The 24071-nt window shown below is 44.7% G+C and overlaps 1 protein-coding gene across 2 annotated transcripts in view; it reads right to left on the bottom strand.

Annotated features, from left to right (window-relative positions):
* Window positions 1–24071, bottom strand: part of LOC149360683 (uncharacterized) — an 85509-nt gene that overhangs the window by 38975 nt on the left and 22463 nt on the right. The window contains exons 2-5 of one of the 2 annotated variants that reach the window (XM_089569377.1): window positions 14805–14920; window positions 4515–4637; window positions 3041–3376; window positions 4–330 (exon numbers count right to left, since the gene is read on the bottom strand). In XM_089569377.1, coding sequence (XP_089425503.1) covers window positions 4–330; window positions 3041–3376; window positions 4515–4637; window positions 14805–14850 — 832 coding nt within the window. In that variant the 5' untranslated portion in view covers window positions 14851–14920. The remainder of the gene's footprint in view (window positions 1–3; window positions 331–3040; window positions 3377–4514; window positions 4638–14804; window positions 14921–24071) is intronic. The other variant, XM_089569378.1, reaches the window with a different exon arrangement.

Below are 24071 nucleotides of genomic sequence, written 5' to 3'. Positions count from 1 at the left end.
TACCTAGGGTCACAGAGATCTTCTTCGTCAGTTCTGGACTAACAAGTTCGTTTCCTCTCTCGTCTGTTCCAACAGCTGTGACAAACAGATCGTACCACGAATAGCCTTGTAGCTGCAGTGTGACGTTGATCTTGTTCTCTTTGGGCGGCCACTCAGTGCCGACCGGTATGTACATCTCTCCTGCTCCGCCATTCAGGAGGTCTCTAGTTGCCCGCCACCGAAGATGAAAGCCATCCGGCTGGCTATTCCATGCCGGTGGGCCCTCGATGCTGAGCACGACGTCTCGTTGTTTTGTTGAGAGCTCTTGTACCATGGCGGGCATCTGAGGTGCTGAAAAGGCATGACGGAATGCGTTATGCGTGGCGAAATGGCGGCATTCTAGCTGGTACAGGAGATTCTATGGCATCTGCCAGAACATTGCATTTCACTTCAGAGATTCAACCAAGGCTAGACTACAGACACTACCAGTTTAGTGCGAACAAAGGCAGAAATCTGCCTGCTCGAGAGGCGAATTTCTGAGAAAAAAAATTTTGATCCTCTACCAAAGTATCGTATGAGAACCAATGTTTCGGCGGCAACTCGGCACCTTTTTCAGAGCTAACTGGTGGAAGCAAGAGACGCGCTTTTTTTAACTACTGCCACTGGTAGTCGCCGCCGTGTGAGACAAAATAGGTCCCAATGGGATCGCGGGGACGCCGCAGTGGGTGTCAACGGAGTTGAGGAGCTGAGTTGGGACGCCGCAGGTTGTCGGGGGTTGGGCTTTGCAGTATCACGAAGGCCATGTTCATATACTGATGGAAGTGAACATTGAGAGCGGTTTACATTTGCTGGTATGTTTTATATGCACCAGGACCCTCTAAGCTGTCGCTTGAATGGATTGGGCTCGCCGTCAGCAACCTTAGCATGCTCATATTCGATTGAGTGGTTCAATGGCTCAGAATACTTTGCGATTGCACTGAACTATTGCTCGAATTTCTGGACATTTCAATTGACAGATTTGAGTAAAAAAACTTACTGCTTAGCTACGTATGTTCAGTTTGGAGTAACCATGAATCAAGCAAACTTGTCCTGACATGCACAGCCTCTTATTATTGTAAGCATCCTAAAAATGTATTCACCTCATAGTCTATTATATCTGGCAGTCAGCTTAGCAACTTGGTACTCAATAATATACTACAGGCTTCGTCAGGTAGCTTCTTCTCTATCGCAACAGTCATTATTTAGGGACGTTCAGAACTTGCCAGGCTCATTCGGACAAAGTGCGAAGGTGTCTCTGCCTTAGTACCGTCCTTTGTGCGCTGTGCCTTCAGTTTGAACTACGCAAGCGCGAAGGGTACGACCTTTGTCGGCATTGCATGCCCAGGCGCCCGGTGTAGAGACATGTTCTTGGGCATACGGGTACTTCTACGGAGTAAGTCTTCCTTTCCCACCTAAACTGCAGATAAGAACACTCGCGGTGAGAGAAAACAGCAGGTAATGATCAAAAGTCAATTGCGTTCCGCCATCCTCCTCCAGTTGTCCTGCCCACAGCATTCCCAAGCAATAGGGCGCCGTGCAGTGGGTCGTTCCTGAAGCGCTGCTACGACGGCCAAGGCGGAAACGACAGAGTCTTCTTGTACCATTCACTACGATCAGGCAACGCTTTGAGCGGGAGCTTTCGTTTCAAAGAGGTTGCGTGCAGTTAAGCATGCGCATACGTGGTGTTAAGTTAAGCCAAGTGGGAGGGCCGGTAAACTGCTCCAACGTGCTTTATCGTTGCCCATTTCATTTTTCCTGCGGCGCTGCACTGTCTGCTTAGATTTGTAAGGCTGATTAAAATAGGATCTGGTCGGAGATAGTATCGTCGTTTAGATTTTTGTTCACGTTAGACAGTCTGTTTAATACCTTAACGTCTCTCGTTTTTCTACTTTTGCTTTCTTTGGTACACATGCCAGAACTTAATTGCAGTGATCAGTTATGAGTACCACGCATACCCTGTCTTCATGTTGCCCGGGTCTCTCGTGCGAATCCTATTATGGACTGTGCACGTGAAGCACAACTAAACGTCTCAATAATCATTTTCATTACTATCAGCGAAGCTTCTTACCAAAGCTACATAGAGCCGTCCTACGCTGATCCTCGGGTAGAGCATGGCAGGAATGATAACCGTACTTTGCAGCGAGTGAGAAAATTAGCTTCTTGCGCTTTTTATCGAGAATGCTTAATCGATGGCAAATCACCTTCCGAATTAACTGTGCCGTAGCGTCTAGGCCAGCGGAAGTTGGAAGTTCAGCGCTCTTTACCTTCTTCTCCTTCTTCTTCCTGTGTGGTGTTCGCGCTGCTGATACATATACAGCGTCAAAGTCAGGAAAAGAATACGGCATATAAAAATACGCGAACTTCTTAGCAAAAGAGCTGCAAAAACTTGTGAGATGTATGACAGAAGCCTTAAAAGGAAAGCACGAAACATCTAAAATCGCTTCGTATGAAATACAGGGAACGTTGCCTATTTCAAAATGGTCCCGCCCAAAATAACACTCTGTAGTAATCACTCCAAGCTGGGAAGAAGAATATATTAAGTAATTTCTTTTACCTTCAGGCTTCTATTTAATTTTCTGACCGTGATTCCAGCACTTCCAAAAATCTTCGTACATTATCCCGAAAATACATGTGGGCTGGTCGCGCGTCAGGATCGCAGTAATAACCCGCCATTCTGGAGCGCCCTATACTATGGAGGCTCCAGAGCACTATCTGGTGAAGCGGAAACCATACTCATTTTCAATGCACAAATATCTGATGCCGTGCGGATAAAGCAGATAGCCTTTCTTTGTGAATTTTAGCTGCAAAACATTCCAAAAATGCTCCCCTTCCCAACAGTGATTGTCTGCCCAGGGTGGAAAATTTGAGGCGGTTGAGAGAATTTTGAAGCTGACAGGATTGCCAGGAAGATCTGGCAGGTTGCTGGTGTCAAGGTTTTGTGAGTGTCCCTGTAATTTTAGCAGTGTTTCGTCGAAGTACGGCAATAAATAAAAAAATCCTATCGAATTCTTTAAAAACTTACCGGAAGCACGAGTTCGGACGGCCAGCACACTTGCTCTGCCAAGCTTTTGGGTGGATTCATGGTTGTTACTTTCTGCGTAGAGAGGCCTCACAATGAAAGTGTAGACCGTCCACGGTTTCAGCCACTGTACCAGGTATGTATGGTGCGGGACGTCCAGCTCTGATAGCTTCTTCTGGAAGGAGTGAGACTTCGACCTTCCTGTCACGATGTATCCACTCAACTCCAGTGAATAATTTGTTCTCTTCGCGACGCCAATGCTCCAGGCAAGCAGTACAGAAGCGTTTGTTATCGACATGGTTGAAAGCCTCGTTTCTTGATACAAGTAAACCGTTGGGGCTGGAAAATTTGTACAACTCAGTTAAACTTTTCGCTCCAAAGAAGTTTAGAGCTTGAATAAAAGCATGAGAGAGTTACGTGCTCATTTTTTCTTGGAAAAATACCTTGTGCAGTTGACAAGTTTATTTTTTTATTAATCAATTATCAATAAATTATTGGTTATTGAGAGAAGAAAGGTACATGAGTGTTTTCATACAGATGGAACCCCAGAACCCGAGCCGAGTTGTGGAAGGGGTCTTTGGATCTGGCTTCTGATGTTTTGTCAGTCTGAGCGGCATATAACACAAAAAAACATAAAGAAATACTGAAATACAGCTTTCGTATGTAACAAACACAAATTTCAGCGAATAATCAGCAGAAGAAAGCGCATGTTGCTTACTACAGAAACGTAGTGGTTAGTGATTGGAGTAAAATTAAAGCCGCTTTTCGCAAGGTGTTTTTATATGAGCGGAAACATCTTGACGCTGTGGTATTTAGCAACTTGATTCATAACTGTATCGCAACAAAAGGAAGCAGGAATGTTGTGAAAAAGTCAGCGCAAAAAAATAAAGAACGGACGAGGGACAGACGAGAGGACTCATAAGACATTCAGGAGCGCATGTGTCCTCTCTTCAGCCCCTCGTCCGATTTTTTGTTTTCGGGGGGGGGGAGGCTGACTTCTTCACCACATGTGTCACCAGCTAGCCCCCAGCTTGCTCTCCTGGGAAACAGAAATGATCCACAGTTTGTTCTTATGCTGGGCACTTGTGGTATATAATGTACGCAGCGAGTACTTGCTGGTGCTGTTATTATTAGTGAAGGACAATCAGTCATATTGTTATTCAGGTTATGAAGTATTATCAGTACATCGTACTTAATACAGATGCTCAAAGGTGGTACATGGTGTAAAGGATGAGCAAATTGAACTGATGCTTGCCGGTTAACGAATAAGAATGTTCATAGAGCAATGTTTTGAGCGACTTCTATGGGACCAATGGTGCTACGATACGTTGAATCGTAAACACTTATTGTATGTGTAATATGAGGGTGAATAGCTTAACATAGGGTAAAAAGAGTTTGAGGGGAACGATGCTTGGGAATTGGAATTTCAAATATTAGGTGACGTGCTGTGCACGCATGTTTTTTCACGGAGACTTACCGCAGAGCTCCTCGTTCTCGTCCGTGTTACCTTCGCAGTCCACATTACCATCGCACACTAAATATGCTGCAAGGGTGGTGCCAGTGAGCTCGCATGTGAAATCCTTTTCTTCAAAGCTTGTGTCTGTAATTATAAATCCGTATTTGCTACTCTTGCCTTCACCACAAGTGTGAAAGCTTGCGAGAATAGACGGCACAAGAGGGGTAATTCATGTGAAATTCAACGCTGAAAGCCACGCCCGGAAAAGTTCACGAAGCACTTTGAGTTTTTACGGCTTCCATTACGCGCTTCACCTCTTCAATTTGGCAATGCTTCATCTTCCCTCCAAATTGTCCTCTTTGCCCGGGATACATCACGCTCTTTATGTGGATGACATTACAATCTGGAGCACGCAAGGTAACCTGGGCCACATGGAATCCTGCCTGCAAGCAGCGGCGACCCTAGTCGACGACTACGCGGCCTACTGCGGACTCCAGTGCGCCCCATCTAAATCAGAATTTGTGCACATACGTCCCCCCCCTCGGGACACAACCCCGCTTTGCATCAGTCTTCCCTCGGGACCGATCCGGGAGTCCAAGGAAATCCGCGTCCTTGGTCTCTTCATACACCACCAACGCAGAGTCGACACCACCCTAGCCAAACTTCGCACGGTGGGAGACCAGGTGGGCCGCATGGTCCGCCGGGTCTCCAACAAGCGGGGCGGATTACGAAGCAAGGATGCACTGCGGCTTGCCCATGCTTTCGTAACGAGTAGAATCCTCTACTCAACCCCTTACTTGCACCTGCGCAAACATGATGATGACCAACTGGAGGTCATCCACCGGAAAGTCATCAAGCGGGCTCTCGACCTCCCGGTCACCACGTCCAACCAGCGACTTCTGGCCTTGGGCGTGGTAAACACATTCCGGGAGCTTCGAGAAGCCCACTTAGTCAACCAATACACGCCTCTTGCACAGACCACGTCCGGTCGCCGCCTCTTGGACCGGCTACACATCAAACATGACTACCATATTGAGGAAAGGGAGAGAGTGCCAGAACCCTGGAGACGCGCCCTCCGGGTCCGACCCCTTCCCCGCAACATGTCCAGAGAAGACCATAGCGGTCGTCGCCAGGCGCGCGCGGAAGCGTTGGCGCGATACTATGGTAACCAACAACATGTGTATTACGTGGACGTTGCCGGCCCACACCACGGGGTGTGGTACACGGCCGCAGTCGTACACAACACAAACACAGTCAACGGGCTCACTTTCAAAGCCTACAGCGCAACACACGCGGAGGAGATTGCCATTGCTCTTGCTCTCACTACTCCCAAGTCGAAACACATCATCACCGACTCGCGAGGGGCCTGTCGGAACTATGAGTTGGGCTGGGCTCCCCCGCTTGCCTGGCGCATATTGGAATATAGCTGCCGATGCGAAGATCCAACTCCACGCAACCTGATTTGGGCCCCCGGTCACCAGGGCCTCCAGGGAAACGAACAGGCCGATCAGGCCGCCCGCGCACTCTCTCCCCGGGCTATCTCCCTGTCCTTGGGCGCCTACTCCCAATCAGACAATCTGGCCCTTACATTCAAACACATCACCGATTACTACAAGGAGGAGCACCGGTGCTACCCGGCCCCTTGTAAGGGACTGGATCGCGCTGACGAGCGCCTCCTCATCAAAATTCTTACTAACACTGTACTGTGCCCGGCGGTACTTAAACATTTCAACGCATCCTTTGATGGCACGTGCCAGTTCTATGGGGAGGTGGCTGACACCTTCCACATGGTTTGGGCGTGTCAATCAAACCCATCCATCCCCCCCAACCCCACCAGAGAGGACTGGGAGGCGGCCCTGCTCGGCTGTCAGGACCTAAAGACCCAAAAGGCCTTGGCTCACCGGACGCGGGCGGCGTTGCTTGCAAATGGGGCCCCGGAATAGGGGCTCCGCCTAGTATTGTTAGGGGAAAGGGCCAATAGGGCCTACCCCAATCACCTCTCTGTAAATATTTATTGCATTATAAATGTTTTTCACCACCACCACTGCAGTTCTGTGAGAATCCAAAATAACTTGAAAATATTGAATGTTTGGCGCACCAAATTAAATTTTCTTGATCGCCACGATGATCGATGGGAGTACAGGAGTCATATAGGAAATCATAATTTGCAGCGCGTAGAAAGAGTAATTCATTGTTGTAATGTGTTCAATGCAGAATAATGATTTGCATCATGTTTTTCTCTTGTTACAAGTTTTTAGCCTGCATTATTTTTATTTATTTATTTATTTACTTTTATTTACAGAAGAGTGCTGGCTTTATTGCAAAGCCTTAAGCAGGAGTGGGTGTAAAATACACTTTGACAAAAAGAAAACCTCCTTGAGGCACACGCAACTCAGCACACAATACCGAAAAAATGAACGACAAAAAGAAACAACATTATACAATGGTAGAGAGAGGGTGCGGTAGATGGTCCTTGGCGATCACAAAATGAACAAGGGAGGGGAAAACCTCAGGTTGCTAGAGCCAACGTTTCGACAAGGGGACTTGTCTTCGTCTGGGCAAAGCGTTCATCATCGGCAGGGATTATATAGGGCCTTCGCTCCGAGGAGGAAGGCTCCGGGGGTGGGGAAGGAAAGTGGTGTGGGAGGGGATGCGTGTCAGGAAGTGGAGGGATGTGAATCATCATTCGCTAGGCTGCAATAGTGCAACAACCTATATCCGGGGGGTATGCAATGAACAAAAGGCTTTGAAGGGGCTGCGACGGGGGAGGGGGGAGGCGCTGGGTGAACCTGCAAAACTCAGATAAAAGGATTAGTCAGCGTGGTACAGGGAAATGAGGACAAGGGAAAAAAAAAGGGGGGGGGCTGGCACTGGAAGGAGAAAGGAAGGGGGGCATTTCCAAGGAAGGACAAGGCAGGGGGGGGGGGGGAAATGGCTCGTGTTCAGAGAAAGCCAAAAAGTGGGGGCGGAGGGGGTAGCAGGAGTGTCATGGTTTCCGAGAACTGGTAGCAGGGGATTAGGAGAAAAAAAAAAAAGAAGGCAGTGTCGACCCATTTTAATCAACGCCATCACAAATTCGACGAACTCAAATTGTTCATTCTTCAGTCAGGCTTCAAATCGACTAGGGACAGAAAATACAGAGAAGCATTCCTAATCCACAAATTTAAAACACTGCAACCAACAGGGATCAACATGTCCAGAGGAAACCTGGAATCTCTCAGGTACATTCCAGGGTCAGCATAATTTTAAATTAACAAATGTCTTGCACGTGGTCAGACTATTTCCTAGAACCTCACATAAGTATATTGTCGCTCCTTGCACCCTTCCCAAGTCATATCTTCCACCCCATTTCCGGCCTTGTCACCCTCTTCCTTTGTTCACTTTTTTTTTTTTTCTCCTAATCCCCTGCTACCAGTTCTCGGAAACCATGACACTCCTGTTACCCCCTCCGCCCCCACTTTTTGGCTTTCTCTGAACACGAGCCATTCCCCCCCCCCCCCCCTGCCTTGTCCTTCCTTGGAAATGCCCCCCTTCCTTTCTCCTTCCAGTGCCAGCCCCCCCCCCCCCCCTTTTTTTTTCCCTTGTCCTCATTTCCCTGTACCACGCTGACTAATCCTTTTATCTGAGTTTTGCAGGTTCACCCAGCGCCTCCCCCCTCCCCTGTCGCAGCCCCTTCAAAGCCTTTTGTTCATTGCATACCCCCCGGATATAGGTTGTTGCACTATTGCAGCCTAGCGAATGATGATTCACATCCCTCCACTTCCTGACACGCATCCCCTCCCACACCACTTTCCTTCCCCACCCCAGGGGCCTTCCTCCTCGGAGCGAAGGCCCTATATAATCCCTGCCGATGATGAACGCTTTGCCCAGACGAAGACAAGTCCCCTTGTCGAAACGTTGGCTCTAGCAACCTGAGGTTTTCCCCTCCCTTGTTCATTTTGTGAACATTATACAATGTTAGACATCTCGCGTCAAAATGAGCACTGGGGAAAGAAAAGAAAGGAAATGTTGAATGCTGCAAAATTGTTACAAATTCCTAAGCGACGCCGTAAACGACTCCACAGTAGAAGCCTCTACAATATTCGTTTTGAGGACATTCCATTCCCGCACAGTACGGGGGAAGAAAGAATTCTTGTATGTTTCAGTGTGGCATGAGTATTCCTTCACTTTTGAAGAATGGTAAGATCGTGTCGAACAACCCGGGACGAGCTCAATGTACTTGCTGCTGTTAATTCCTAATTTGTTGTTCCTAATTATATCTACTTTTTCAATTTACACTAATGATTTGCATCATGTTTTTCTCTTGTTACGTGTTCTCAGCCTCCGTTATATTTACTTTGTCAATTTACACTAACGTAACCTGTTACAATTGTTAGTGACGTATAACGGAACAATATATTCCTTCAAATTGCACTCCGCGAGCCTTCTAGTGCGGATAACACTGCATCTAAGTTTCTGAAAGGAACAGAATTGTAATCCTGTGTAGTATTATGGAAACAGTTTCAGCGGATTCCTGACATTGGTGTACTCCACGACGACTGAAAATCCTCCATTAAGCTGTCGACCTATCTCACTCGAACGACCAAGCTTTCTTGCATCGCAGCACGGCTTCCGGAAATCATATTCATGCCATGCGCAATCACAATCATTTAAACATTCTCGATTCCTGGTTCTCAACTCCCACTGTCAGGCTGATTGCTTTTTTTTTATTTCGCCAAAGCCCTTGAGGGAATTTGTCACTATATCTTATTAATCATCCTTTAACGTATCAACATACAACATCAGATAGTAACGTGAACAGAGTAAGTTTTCCTCCGTAGATAATGTGAACTCACTTGCAGTTTAGACATCTGGTGTACCGCAAGGTTCGATGATGTCCTATTCTCCTAATTCATATCAGTGACAGGCCTAGCTGCTTTGTTTTCCTACTCTACTTATTCGCTGACTACTGTGTTATTTACCATTAAATCACTAAACACACTGACGTCTTGACACTACATAATGAAAAAAAGTTTTTTTTTATTGGTGTGAAAGTATGACACATGACCGATGCACTTCAACATTAAAAATACATTATTATGCGCTTGTCGCATACTAATTCGGTTCTTGCTGCATAAGTTATTAATGAAACTAACCTGGAAGCAATTTCTAGTATTAGTATGTAGGCGTGAACATAACATCTGACCTTACTTGGAAGCGCCGCATCGAATACATGATTAGCATCGCAAATCGTGCTCTAGACTGTCGAGGTCGAATGTTTTTATTACACATATTGCTGTAAAACTAACTCTGTACATGGCATTAGCTAGGCCTTAATTTTTGATATGCATCATCTCTCTGGGATTTTTGACTCTCGACACTTACATATTCTCTCGAACTAATTGGGTATAATTCGGAACGCTTCATCTTATCTCCCTATAACCACACAAGCTGCTTCACAGCTATAAAAAACTCCCTATCACTCCCATTTCTTTACTAGATTTATGCTACTGCGCTACAAGAAAAAGACAGCCACGAAAAGAGGGGGACATGCGCATTCGTGGTATTATAGAGCAATAACCTACTTCAAGGCATCAGCCATTCATAATTCGCATAAATTGCTGCTTCACCAGTTTTTGAACATCACAGAAACGTATCTCGAATCTGCTCATTTCTTAAGCCTTTAATCATCACAACCTAGCTCACCAATTCATCAGTCTTCCATTTTGTCACCCCGTCATTCCCACTTCTTGACATGATCGCCTCGATCACGTTCCCAAAGTTCATCCTGCAACCCGTACCAGAAACTTTTTTCATTCATTCATCCAGTGGACATCCCGTGACTGGAAGCACCTTCCAGACGATGTCCAGTCGATTGCAGATGCTGTTCTTGTTCACCGTTCACCATGTCACCTCTACCGTACCAACCTGTTTCAGGTTATCACCATATTTCGGTTTGAATTTTGCTTTGTTTTGTACTCTTGTTTTTGCATTTGTTCTGATGTTTTAGATTAGCACCGCATTTCTGTTTGCATTTTGTGTAGTTTCAATTTTAGGCCTTGGTATATTTGCGTCCCCCCCCCCCCCCTGTAATGCTTTTATCTGATTGACGGTAAGTGAAATGAAAAAAAAAAGTTATTCTAGAGGCCCGCTTCAGTTAGCTAATATTCGCTCTTAGCGCGTGTTCCATGGCACCGAAATGGCAATGCAATATAAGCACCGCAAAGAGGTTTGAAATATATTGTGGAATCTCTTGCGAAACTTTCCGGATCGCCAAAAATGGATTGCAGCTTAATTTGCAGGACATTAGCAACATGGTGACAAGAAGCTGCATTTTTCGTTGGCCATATAAGGTTTAAACATGCTCTATAGAGTCGTGGAGTTCTAGACGACGTACTGTGGTGATCAGTATTTTTTGGTTATCTTCAGTAAGTGCCCATGTCCCTTTTTATTTTTCAACATAAAAGATGACGACTTCAGTGTACGTTAGCGCGGCGAACTGATTTGTTAACGAGTGCTGGCTGAGTGTTTACTGGAATCTCTCAAGGTGGAGTAGATTTGTAATCATCATCGTCATCAACCTGACTACGCCCACTGCAGGAGAAAGGCGTCTTCCACATCTTTCCAATTAACCTTATCCTCGCAAACTTCTTGATCTCATTCGCCCTCCTAACTTTCTGCCGCCCACTGCTACGCTTGCCTTCTCTTTGTATTCTGTCCATTACCCTTAAACATCATCGGTTATCTTGTCTTCACATTACATGCCCTGTGTTAGTCCAAATCGTTTTAATTTCGACTATGATGTCATTAAACCGCGTTTGTTTCTTGACTAACTCCGGTCTCTGCCTGTCTCTTGAGGTTGCACCTGTCATTATTTGGTTTATTGGGTTCAACGTCCCAAGCAACTGAGGCTATGAGGGGCGCGCACCTATCATTTTTCTTTCCATAGCTCGCTGCGTAGCCCTCAGTTTAAGCTGAACCCTCTTTGTTAGCCTCCACGTTTCTGCCCCATAGGTGAGTGCCAGTAAGATACAGCTGTTGTATACTTTTCTCTTGAGGGATATCGGTAAACTGCTATTAATGATTTGAAAGAACCTGCCATTAGCGCCCCACCCCATTCTAGACTTCTAATTATTTTTCTCTCGCAATTTGGATCTGCGGTAACTACCTGGCCTATGTAGACACATTTTCTTACCACTTCAAGTACGTCGCTACCAACTGCAAACTGCTGTTCCCTTCAGAATTTGTTGAATATGACGTTACTCTCGTCTATTTTTAGACTCAGCGTTCTACTTTGCCGGTATAAGACATTGTTCATGCTTTGCAATTCGTCCTTGAGTTTCTTAGCAAGGCGACGTCCTCACCGAACCGCAGATTACTGAGGTATTCTCCATTGACTCTTAAGTCCAACAGTTCCCAATCCACGTCTGTGTATAGCTCCTGTAAACAGGCTGAGAATAGCATTAGAGAGGTCGTGTCTCCCTTCCTGACACCTTTTCTTTTTGAAATTTGATTGCTGTCTCTATGGATGGCTATGGTGGCTATGCAGGCGTTGTAGATATCTTTCAGGATTTCTCATAAGTGAAGTATCATGTGATCGCCTTGTGCGCGATTGGTATGTAGTGTCACGTGATGCTGTGACGTGTGTGAATGGCAACGCCGAGAGGGGGAGCGTTGCACTTGTTAAGAAGTCAGCGAGCAGATCGCTCGTGCGTGTCTCTTAATCTGTACGGCCCAGCATGCAGAATAAACATGTTGCTTAGTCGCTCTGCCTCTGCTTCGCTCGCCGCGGCTACAACAATAAGACTCCTCCAGCTTGTAACAAGGTGTAATTACTCATTCGCATCCACCCAAGCCTAGCCATACGGCTACAAATGAAGGCTGTACAGCATTTCACAGAAGCTTCGTAGTTGGAAAAAAAAATCCTTGGCGGGGTCGGAACCTGATACCAACACCTCACTGGAGCAGTCGCTCTACCAACCGAGCGATCCGGACGGCAAGGATACCGTAGAGGGAGAGCCAATTGATTAACTGCTCGAGGCGGTAACGGTGTTGGTCCAATCTTTAGGGGAATCCTCCAAGGTAGAGCATATATTAGTAACTACGCGTCCACATGCTTGGCTGAGGAATTATTTGGAAGAGACTTTCAATGAGCGCGATGATTGTTGAACCGAATGTTCTGTGCATTACTTGTTACATATAGTGCATTAAGAGAATAGACAAATTGCACAGAAAGTTTTCATTGATTTCGTGCTAAAACTTTAATTTCGTATTTGTTGTGGAAATACAGCAGAAATTTCGTCGCAGGGGTGACTTTCATATTTAGGGTTGCTAGCCTCCGAATGATCTAGATAGTCCTAAATCTCTTTGGGACGTCTATAAATCACAAGGAGTGCAGATGTGAATATTTTATAACGGCATTCGCTTTGTTGAATGATATTAGACTTTTTATTAACAATTTTGTTTACGTTCTCCGTGATACTGTTAAAACCAAGAATAAGATTTGGCTTCATTGCGTTTAACGTACCAAAGCGACTCAGGCTATGAGGGAGGCTGTGGTGGCGGACTTCGAATAATTTCGACCACCGGGAGTTCTTCAACGTGCCTGACATAGAATGAGATTCGTTGTCTAATTATTTTTGTTTTCTTGGCGGTGTACCTAGAATAATTCGTAGAGATTAAGCTTCGAAGCAATTTGGATGAAGCCATGAATAAGAAAGTATGGGTAGTGATACCTTTGACGATTTTGAGCATGAATTAGGAGTTGTCACGAAAATAATGGACGACAGAGTAGATTTTACTAATGATGTGGGCCTGCACGTCAGGCAGGCAGGTTTTGGCATCTTTAGAAATGGTTTTACAGTTTCCCCCGTTCTCCAAGAGAACATCAACGTAATGAAAACTGGTTTCAGTGGTTTAGTCGGCATTAGAGTAACTAGTGTTTGGGTATGCGCGGTTGAAACTAATATAAAAGGTGGTTTATCTGGCGGGACTGGTATCAACGAGAGCTGCGGTGTAAGCAGTCCGTGGTCATCTAATCACAGCAGGGTCGCGGTGAACGATTGCAAATGCGGCTAGAGAAATTTCCATCTTCAGCCCATCAATGAAATTAAAAATCTGCAGTCTACATAAAGAGCATATCATTGAAACATTGTAAGTAAGAGTGCCGATTTGAGCAACAGGAGAAAAAAATTTAAATACGTGGTGCATGAAAACATTGCCGCAGTTAATGGCAATTCTTTTACCCAAAGAATGAGGCCATCGGGAAAGAACGGAAACTGAACCACCACATGGAGTGGGCCGTGTGCGGCGAGGAAGTTGGAAAGAGGAGATCTGATATATCCTTCACTGCTCTACCGATGTACAGATGGAGCAGCGAATTTATATGACCCCGAGCAGCGTGGCATATTCCATGGGGCAGCGTATTCAATTTTCAGCGAAGAAAAGTAGTGGCAGCACATCACCACGCTCGCGAATTACCAATACCAGCGTTACTTGTAGACACCACTTGAGGCGCTGAACTTTTTCCCGTGTTTTGTGCGGTGCTTGAGAGAGGAGGTTATATTCCGCGATTTCAGGCTACTAAGCCGAACTGGTCGGAAAGTGTTAGGCGCCCTTTATAACTGACATACTCAGAGCTAAGTAGCCAATCGTGATCAATATACGTCCATTAAATTCTGCTGAAGGGACATTTTACTTTGTAAAAAAATAGACATCAAATGTATCCGTTCTTAAGGGACTATCGAAGAGGAACGACTACACTTTCGTTATATTCATTATATTGTTATAAAATGTTTTATTATAGTGAGGTTTGACTGAGCTTATCTCATACGCGATGCTTCTCTACCATAGGAACCAGTGCATCCCATTACAGAACTTCCCCAGCACACCTTGCCCTCTGTAGCCAAGCATGCCACATCCCGTTGCCCCCAACCATTGGATGTTCGTTTTACACTAGTCGCTTGATATGCGACAACTTAACCCTTTTACACAGCTAATCAGAACTATTCTTACCTTTATAACACCTATCGTTTAATCAGAACATTATGAGCCGTCTTAATATAGCAAACGAGGATCCGCCAAGTCATTTTTGACACTGTAGGTTCAACATATTTCGCCGGCATCATCTACACCGTCGAATCAAGAGAGCTTTTGCTCTCACGCTTTGTAACATCTTCGGTGCGTTTTACTCATTCGCCTGGCCATAAGCAGTTTCTTGTGGTACCCAAAAACGTTCAGCGAGTTGAAAACTTCGCGTGGCTGACGGCTAGCAAGAAGTATTTAGCTAGCATAGCTAATACGCACTCCACGCGCTCCGTAGTCTGTACTCACATCCTGCAGCCAGAAGAAGTAGAAGAGCTGCTTGTACAATCTGCATCGTGTCTTGACCATCCGCTTCCTTGAGCAGCGACTGCCGCCGACTGGCGGAGTTCCAGCGTGTGCCTCACCTAATCAGAGAAAAAAGAGGAACGAGCCAGAAGAGGTTCCGATAAGCGCTATCTTTTTGCGGAAAGCTGAGACTGCAGCGGGCTCTAGATACGAGCAGTACGCCACTCGACTAAAACCGAAACTTTGCGCTGAAGACGTTCTTATAAACTCGTTCTTGCCTTTCGCCCAAGAAACATGCAAGGGTCTTAGCAGTGCGCGCTTGCCGCGCAAGTTGCAAGAGCTGCCGAGCAACACGATCCCCGGTTGCAAGTATCATGCCCAGACGGCTTGTCAGGACTTTAAGGCGCTTTTTATCTCCCGTTCTGAAGCGGTCGACAAAACAGTGGAAGTAGACGTCGGCACGCGTATCATTCGATTACTTGCAGGTGACGGAAGAGCATTTGAGACCGTCTTAAAAATTACTCCATTAAGGCCGCCTGCTAATGCTGTCTGCCAGGGAGACAATAAGTCACAATAAAGTGATTGATTATGTGCCAATTTATTCGAACCCCAAGGTTGAAAGGAAACTTCCCATTAGAGTGGTGTACGGTCATGCTTTCCCCACACCTGTTTCGTGATTCATGATATTGGCAAATTGATAAATTGGTTTTTGAGGAAAGGAAATGGCGCAGTATCGTGTGACATATCTCAGCGAACACCTGAACCGTGCCGTAAGGGAACGGAGGAAGGCAGGCGTGAAAGAAGAAAGAGAGAAAGGAGTGCCATCTCGGGAATAATTTCGACCACCTGGGGATCTTAACGTGCACTGACATCGCACAGCACACGGGCGCCTCTTGCGTTTCGCCTCCACCGAAACGCGGCCGCCACTCCACCCAATAGCTGTTATCTGTGTCTGTCCGTATGTCTCTATGTCTGTCTGTATGTACGCATGTATGTATGTATGTATGTATGTATGTATGTATGTATGTATGTATGTATGTATGTATGTATGTATGTATGTATGTATGTATGTATGTATGTATGTATGTATGTATGTATGTATGTATGTATGTATGTATGTATGTATGTATGTATGTACGCATGTATGTATGTATGTATGTATGTATGTATGTATGTATGTATGTATGTATGTATGTATGTATGTATGTATGTATGTATGTATGTATGTATGTATGTATGTATGTATGGTTTATGGGGTTTTAACGCCCCAAAGTGACTGTGACTGAGGCTATGAGAGACGCCGTAGTGAAGGGCTCCGGAAATTTCGACCACCTGGGGTTCTTTAACGTGCACTGACATCGCACAGTACACGGGCCTCTAGAATTTCTCCTCCAAAGAAATTCCAGCCGCCGCGGCCGGGATCGAACCCGCGTCTTTTGGGATAGCAGCCGAGCACCATAGCCACTGAGCCACCGCGGCGGCGTATGTATGTATGTATGTATGTATGTATGTATGTATGTATGTATGTATGTATGTATGTATGTATGTATGTATGTATGTATGTATGTATGTATGTATGTATGTATGTATGTATGTATGTATGTATGTATGTATGTATGTATGTATGTATGTATGTATGTATGTATGTATGTATGTATGTGTGTGTGTATGTATGTATGTATGTATATGTATGTATGTATGTATCCCGGTGGATACATACACACATACAATTTCTTTGGAGGAGAAATTCTAGAGGCCCGTGTACTGTGCGATGTCAGTGCACGTTAAAGAACCCCAGGTGGTCGAAATTTCCGGAGCCCTTCACTACGGCGTCCGTCATAACGTGAGTCGTTTTACGACGTTAAACCCCAATAAACCAAACCTAAACCAAACGTCTGTCTGTCTGTCTGTTTGAAAAAACACGTCTTGTTTAGGCTCCAAAACAGAGAACCAGAAAGGTGATGGAAACATTCCATATCGCCTCGTATGGAAATGGAGTTAACAAGCCATCGCTTTGGTTGTCAAAGAAAGCAATAGTCTATCTGCAGGAATTCTGATTTTGTTTTCTTTTATGAGCTCAAATTAATAACTTTTAGTTTTTGTTATTGTCGTTGTTGTATCTTATTTAAGTATCCCATACCTTTCCAGTAAAACCAGTCGTCAGAACGGCGCGTGCCATGTGTCTTCTTTCTTTGACGTCAGTTTGCGTCCACAAAACATTATAAAAAGGTAGTAGCAGTGATACACACATTAAATACGAGGCACAATACGAGACTTGCACGCAGCAGCAGCAGCGGATGGATCTAAGTGCCGTCAATAACTGCTTTCCATCGAACTTGCAGGCGTTTTCGCCGATCGTGCCAAGCCTCGCATCACCGGTGCTGCTTCACATCACCTGGGAGCGTATCAAGATTGCCGGCATATCACTGAACTTCGAGTCAGCTGACACAAGGATGGGCGGTCGAGCTATAAGAACAACGGGGACGACATCGCCACTTGCACGCAGCAGCAGCAGCGGATGGATCTAAGTGCCGTCAATAACTGCTTTCCATCGAACTTGCAGGCGTTTTCGCCGATCGTGCCAAGCCTCCCGTCGCCGGTGCTGCTTCACATCACCTAGGAGCGTATCAAGATTACCGGCCTATCACTGAACTTCGAGTCAGCTGGTCCAACGACGGGCGGTCGAGCTATAAGAAGAACACCGGGGACGACATCGCCACTTGCACGCAGCAGCAGCAGCGGATGGATCTAAGTGCCGTCAATAACTGCTTTCCATCGAACTTGCAGGCGTTTTCACCGGTCGTGCCAAGCCTCGCATCGCCGGTGCTGCTTCACATCACCAAGGAGCGTATCAAGATTACCGGCCTATCACTGAACTTCGAGTCAGCTGGTCCAACGACGGGCGGCCGAGCTATAAGAAGAACACTGGGGACGACATCGCCACTTGCACGCAGCAGCAGCAGCGGACGGATCTAAGTGCCGTCAATAACTGCTTTCCATCGAACTTGCAGGTTATTGCTGCACTGATATATTCTCAATATGTCGGAATGATTGTCAGGCCATGAAGAAATAGCTAGCGACGGATTGTCAGTTACATGCATATCATGCCGATATGCATATCATATTGGTGAATGTTCCGGTGTCAGTGCTAATCAATATCGCAGGAAGGCCGACTCTTTAAAGGCTAACTGGAACTGTAAGACTTGTGAAAATGCAAAGAAACGGAGTGAATCGACTTCCACAACGCCGGAAAATCCTAACCTTGAATCCAAGCTGAATGACATAAACGAAAAGCTTTCGTTGCTTGTTCCTCTAGTGGCTAAGGTGGAGGTGCTTTCTGAACTGATATCAAAGGTAGATGGAATTGAGGCGTCAATCGCTCTTGTGTCTGACAAGTATGACAAAATTCTAGAAAAGCTGGACTCTCACGACAAGGATGTTGCTGATGTGTAAAAAAAGTTGCAGCAATCGAGTCTGGCAACTTTCCTTACGTAAAAGACATGAAGCTTCAGCTAAACGGTCTGGAGCAATACAGCTGCTGAAACAACCTTGAAATTCACGGCATGGCCAAGGAAGATAATGAAAACCTCTTTGAGAAGTTAAATGACCTAGCATGTAAACTGGATCTGCCTGAACTAACGGATTCGAATTTAGAGTCTATCCACCGCGTGCCAGCTAGGACGGGTAAAGACTCCGTTGTTATTGCACGGTTTTCATCGAGCAATCTGAAAGACAAGTGGATGCGAAGTCGCTCTCGGCTTCAGACAATGTCGTCAGACCTATATGGTTTCTAGACAACCTTACGGCAATGAACAAACGTCTTTTGTGGCTAGCGCGAGCAAAAAGTGAAGAAAAAGGCTATCGCTTCAGGTGGCAAAAGAATGGACATGTGCTTGTGCGAAAAGATGTAGGTGCCGGTATCATTCAGATTCACACTGAAAGTGATCTCGAAAAACTGGTGTAAAAAGAAGCTGTAATTGCTCATGCGCCCAGTACGTCAAGATGGAAACGTCACCGCCGTAACACTCTTATCATGATGCCGTATTTTTCGGCACTGCAGTTTCAAAAAAGGAAAGGTCTCGCTTTTATTCCTTCTATCACTTAAACGTGCGCAGTTTAAGTAGCAAAAAGGATGAATTAGCCCTACAACTGGCCTCGTTGAGGCACGACTTCAACATTTTAGCCTTCAGCGAGACATGGCTCACTAGCAGTCGCCACACAGTAGATTATAACGGGTATTCATGTGAAGCAGTTTGCAGACAAAACAAAAAAGGAGGAGGTGTTGCCCTTTTCGTTAAGCATAACTTATCTTATAAGGTCCTGCCGGAGCACTGCTTTATAAACCCTTGCTTTGAATCCCTTTTCATCAAGTGTCATTCTTTCATATTTGGTGTAATCTATCGCCCTCTATCTGGCCAGTTTGATGATTTCTGTCGTCTTTTCGAACTTATGCTGTATCAGATGGCAATGCTGAACATGCCTGTTGCAATCATGGGCGACTTTAATATCGATCTTTTTCAAGTGTCTGATCGTGCCCGGGAATTCACGGATCTTTTAGTATCTTGTGGTTTCGTTAACATTATTGAGGCCCCCACTAGAATTACAGAATGTACTGAAACGTTGATTGACTTTTCTTTATCTTGATATTGAGAAAATGAAATAGAAGCTGGCGTTTTAATGAGTAATATCAGTGATCATATGGCGCAGTTTCGCTTTCTCCCGAATTTTTCGTCATGCCTAAACCGGAAAATCGATCCAGTTATTTCGAGGCGGAACATTACGAAAAACAACATTAGTTATTTCCGCCATTTAGTAGCATCAGTAGACTGGAGCGCTTTTATATGTTTAGAAGATCCGAATTCGTTTTAGAACCAGTTTCTGGAACGAATGAATAAACTTTATGACACTGCATTTCCTTTGGTAATACACAAAAAGAGCGAGAAAGGAAGAAAGCCATGGATAACTGAAGACCTGCTGTGCAGAATGAAAGCCCGTAATGAACTCTTTGAAAGGTTCGTATCATCGATAGACATAGAGATATTAAAAAAGTTTAAGAAACGGAGAAATAAGTTAGGGGCCGATTTAAAGAAGTCTCATATGCGTTGCTATACTGGTAAATTAGCCAGTATTCACTTCGATCCGCAAAAAACGTGGCGCACAATAAAGAGCTTGTTGAGACAACCCGCTAACTGTTGCCTAATGAAATGGAGTTAGGTGAGCAATTATTCAGTGGCGTAAGCCTTGCAAATGAATTCAATCGACATTTCCTAGATTTTGGTGCCATGAATTCATCATCCTCTCCACAAGCTACCACATATATTAAACATAGTATCCAGAACACTATGTTTTTAAAACCTGTTACTCCCGTGGAAATTGTCAGCATAATCAACAATATTAAGAACAGCTCTGCGTTTGATTTCGACGGGATCAGTGCGTTGCCAATTAAGGCTGTGGCATATCTGATATGCGATGTGCTGTGTCGATTGATTAACCTGGTGTTTGCGGCAGGTATCTTTCCTGAAAAAATGAACATAGCAAAAGTCTCTGTTATACATAAAGGAGGAGCTCTGAAAGATATAGGTAATTATAGGCCTATATCAATTTTTCCATTGTTCTCAAAGGTAGTAGAGAAAGCTATTAACAGTAGATTGATTAATCATCTAAATCCACACAACTTACTATCTGACTGTCAATATGGATTCCAGAAAGGGAAATCCTCTGAGTCAGCACTGCTAAAAATCCCAGATAAAATTGTCAATAATACTGAGCAACAACTGTACACCATAGGTATATTTTTAGACTTTAGGAAAGCATTTGATTCCATAAAACATGACATTCTGTATACCATATATTACCTCATTATGGCATAAGAGGCCTTCCGCTTAAACTGATCCGCAGTTACCTAACAAATCGTAAACAATATGTCACAATAAAGAGTATCGTTTCAGACACCGGAGAGATAAAATTCGGTGTCCCGCAAGACTCCATTCTTGGTCCTGTAATTTTTCTCTTATATGTAAAAGACATAGTCTCACTTTCCAAAACCCAAGATATTACTCTCTATGCGGATGATACAAATGTTTTCTTTTCTTCTGATGATTTAACATCTCTCTGCGTAACCGCAAATATGTAGCTTGGGAATCTGTCTCAGTGGCTTCAGGCTAATCAACATAATTTAAACGTGAAAAAAACAAAATATATTTTATTTGGTCCTAAAAATAAGCGGACCATTCTTGCGTATACATTGAAATTTAACCTGCATACTTTAGAAAGAGTATCCGAGCATAAATTCTTAGGGGTCAAATTTCATGAAAACCTTCACTGGTGCGAACATGTAAATTCAGTAAAAAGTAGTATTGCTCAAATGCTGGGGATGCTAAACAGAATTCAAGCTTACCTTCCAAAGAACCTAAAACGCCAGCTAGATTTCGCCTTAATTGATTCCCGGCTGACTTACTGTCTACTTTTTTGGGGCGTAACTTCAAAATCAATCCTTAATAAATTATATCTGATGCAAAAGAAAGGCTTAAGATTTATTCATGACCTATCGTCTTATGAACTGTCTGAGGTTTCTGCTAAAGATGGTATATTGAAACTTGAAGCCTTGTATTACCAGCAGCTTTCCGAAGCTATCCATCTAGAGGTGAAAGCAAATAGCGAACTTTTCTTTTCTACTTTCACAAAGAATTTACCTTATTACATGTTCAGACACCACTCCTTTGTTAAACCTTTCATTAGAACGAATTATGGTATGCAACTGCTCAACTGGCAAATTCCTAACTGTTTGAATCTTTTCCCGCCTTTAATCGAAATCATTAATTGTTGTTCTTCCCTGATTTCCTTCAGGAAAAACGGGAAAATTTATTTTCAGGATAAGTTGTAAGCATATCTAGATATTGGGTCAATGATGCTGCTTGCGAAGAGCCTATCATAATACAATGTTGTCCTGTGATTTTATTATTTTCTAATGCATGAGTTTATGCCCACTGATTGGTTCTGTAATTTATTATTCAACTTATTCTGTCAACTTATTTTGTGCTTAGTTTACACAATTGTATAATTTGACTACTTAGTGCTCGCTTCAATCCTGCTCTTTTTAATTTCCTCTGTAATCGACAGATTGCCTCTGTTCATGTGCAAGTTTGCTTTATTTGCAGTCATTCCTATGTGTGTGCTGTTTGTGCTGCAAGTTTTGTAGGGATACTGGCCCAGTCAGGCGTTCATTGCTATCGCCTTTTGCCTCTGCCCCTTGGCACTACTTCTGTACTGTCTTAAGCACATTAAACAAACAAACAAACAAACAAACAAACAAACAAACAAACAAACAAACAAACAAACAAACAAACAAACAAACAAACAAACAAACAAACAAACAACAAACAAACAAACAAACAATTCGAAGGTAGCATAGGCCTATAGACCAGCGGTCACAATGACAAGGCCAAAAGGTTCCATTATTATCCCATATCTGTAATGAAAGTAAAAAGTACAGAGCGCTGTAATTCTGGAACAGTAGGAAATAGCGTGGAAGGCGAACTGTAAGTTAAAAATAGAACATAAACTTTAGGAGCGCGAGTGGCTCTACCCCAGACAGTAAACATTGCGACAAAAATACAGCGGCCGATTACCCCTGTGGTAGCAGAAATTTCAACGACTGATATGCTGACGGGAAATACTGGTGCCACTCTAAGCGTTAAAGATTTCTGAATCGAGTTCTGGAGTATAGGGGGGGGGGGGGGGGTGTTGTGTGGGGCAGATGGGCACGTAGGCTAGGCGGGCGTGACGCACTGTCGCACGGGGTAGCCCATCCATCTATATGAGGAACGCGTCCGACGGGTCAGGCAGAATGAAGGAAATGGGAAAGGGGGAGAACCGGCAAGCGTGGTTCATGCTTAAAAAGAAAAATGGGAGAGGTTTAGCTCCGGTTAAACTTACTTGTGTTGTGAAGGCAACGGCTGCCTGGCTACTCTCAGGATTCACTTGTGGTTAGGTGTGGTTAGGCTGGCGAAGCGCGGATGGATGGATAGGAGCGCCCCCTTTGAAACGGGGTGGTGGCAATTGCCACCATGCTCAACTTTTCTTTCTTTATTATTTTTTTGTTTACTGTGTTGGCAATTCTCATTAAGATTCGCCATCATCTTTACCTACGGTTTCCAACAATTCTAACCTTAGGCCACATCTCTGCTTTTCAGGCACCAATCCTCCAATTGCTTTTTGCTAACTTCCACTGCAGATTTATTTACATGACCATTGTTATCTTTAAACCCTAGGGCCTCAGGAAGAGTGACTGCGCCTGCATCGACATCCGGATGGATACCGTCACATTTGATTATGAGGTGTTCAATTGTTTTCACAGATCTACCACACACTCTACATGTGTCATCTTCTTCGTTAAATTTCTTTTTGTAGCTGGGCGTTCTAAGACACCCTGACCTAGCGCTCGCACCGGCGACGGCGGCGCCACCTGGCGAAGCGCGTCGGCAGCAGCTGCTGCGGTTGCTAGGCGACGGCTCAAGGTCATTCGTGGAGTCGCCGCCACGGCGAAAGTGCGGCCTCGATGAAGAGGCGATGCGGTGGGCGTAGTGTTGGTTTCGCAACAAAACAGCGTAGAAACACGGGACGCGATAGAACACGAGGACAGAACACTATGTTAGCACATGCAGTTTGCGACAAGCACGTGCCACGCCTTAAATCTTGTTATGAGGCTGGTTTGGAGAGGGAGTGTTTTGCCTTTGAAACCTTTCACCGCTGCTGACATCTCACCGGACCGGCAGACTCTTGAATGGTCTTCACGCATCGCACCGCAATCTCCAGCTACTGAACTTTGTCATCCCATTTCCTACACCTCTCCCATTTCATTTTTCTCCCCTCAGCGAATTTAAACGCTCGCTGAATTTTTTTGTTTGTTGATTGAAGAGCTTCTCTCTCTCTCTCTCTCCAGCTACGACGGCAATCTTGCGGGCAAGCCCCACCACTGCCGCATCATGTACCGGTGTTCCCGCTAAGATTAAGCAACGTGAAAAAATATGCAGGGTCAGAATAGTGAACAACCTAACTTCAGTTTTGTAGTAAGTAAGGTGTGGTATATGGTTTGGTTTATTGGGGTTTAATGTCCCAAACCAACTAAGGCTGGTATTCCTACATCTTCTTCGGTTGACCAGTCACACAGATTGAAAAGTTTAACTTGTCATCTTTTGCGGTTCTGCCGAAATTATGGTGTCATATTGCAGGGCGTCCGAAAAAGCCTTTATTCATCCGTTTTTTTATTGC

Source organism: Amblyomma mixtum, chromosome 2 (assembly GCF_055824585.1).
Source record: "Amblyomma mixtum isolate Tamu chromosome 2, ASM5582458v1, whole genome shotgun sequence".
Classification (NCBI taxonomy): Eukaryota; Metazoa; Arthropoda; class Arachnida; order Ixodida; family Ixodidae; genus Amblyomma; species Amblyomma mixtum.
The sequence above is the reverse complement of the archived record's forward strand: the minus strand, read 5'-3'. Positions and strand labels throughout refer to the sequence as shown.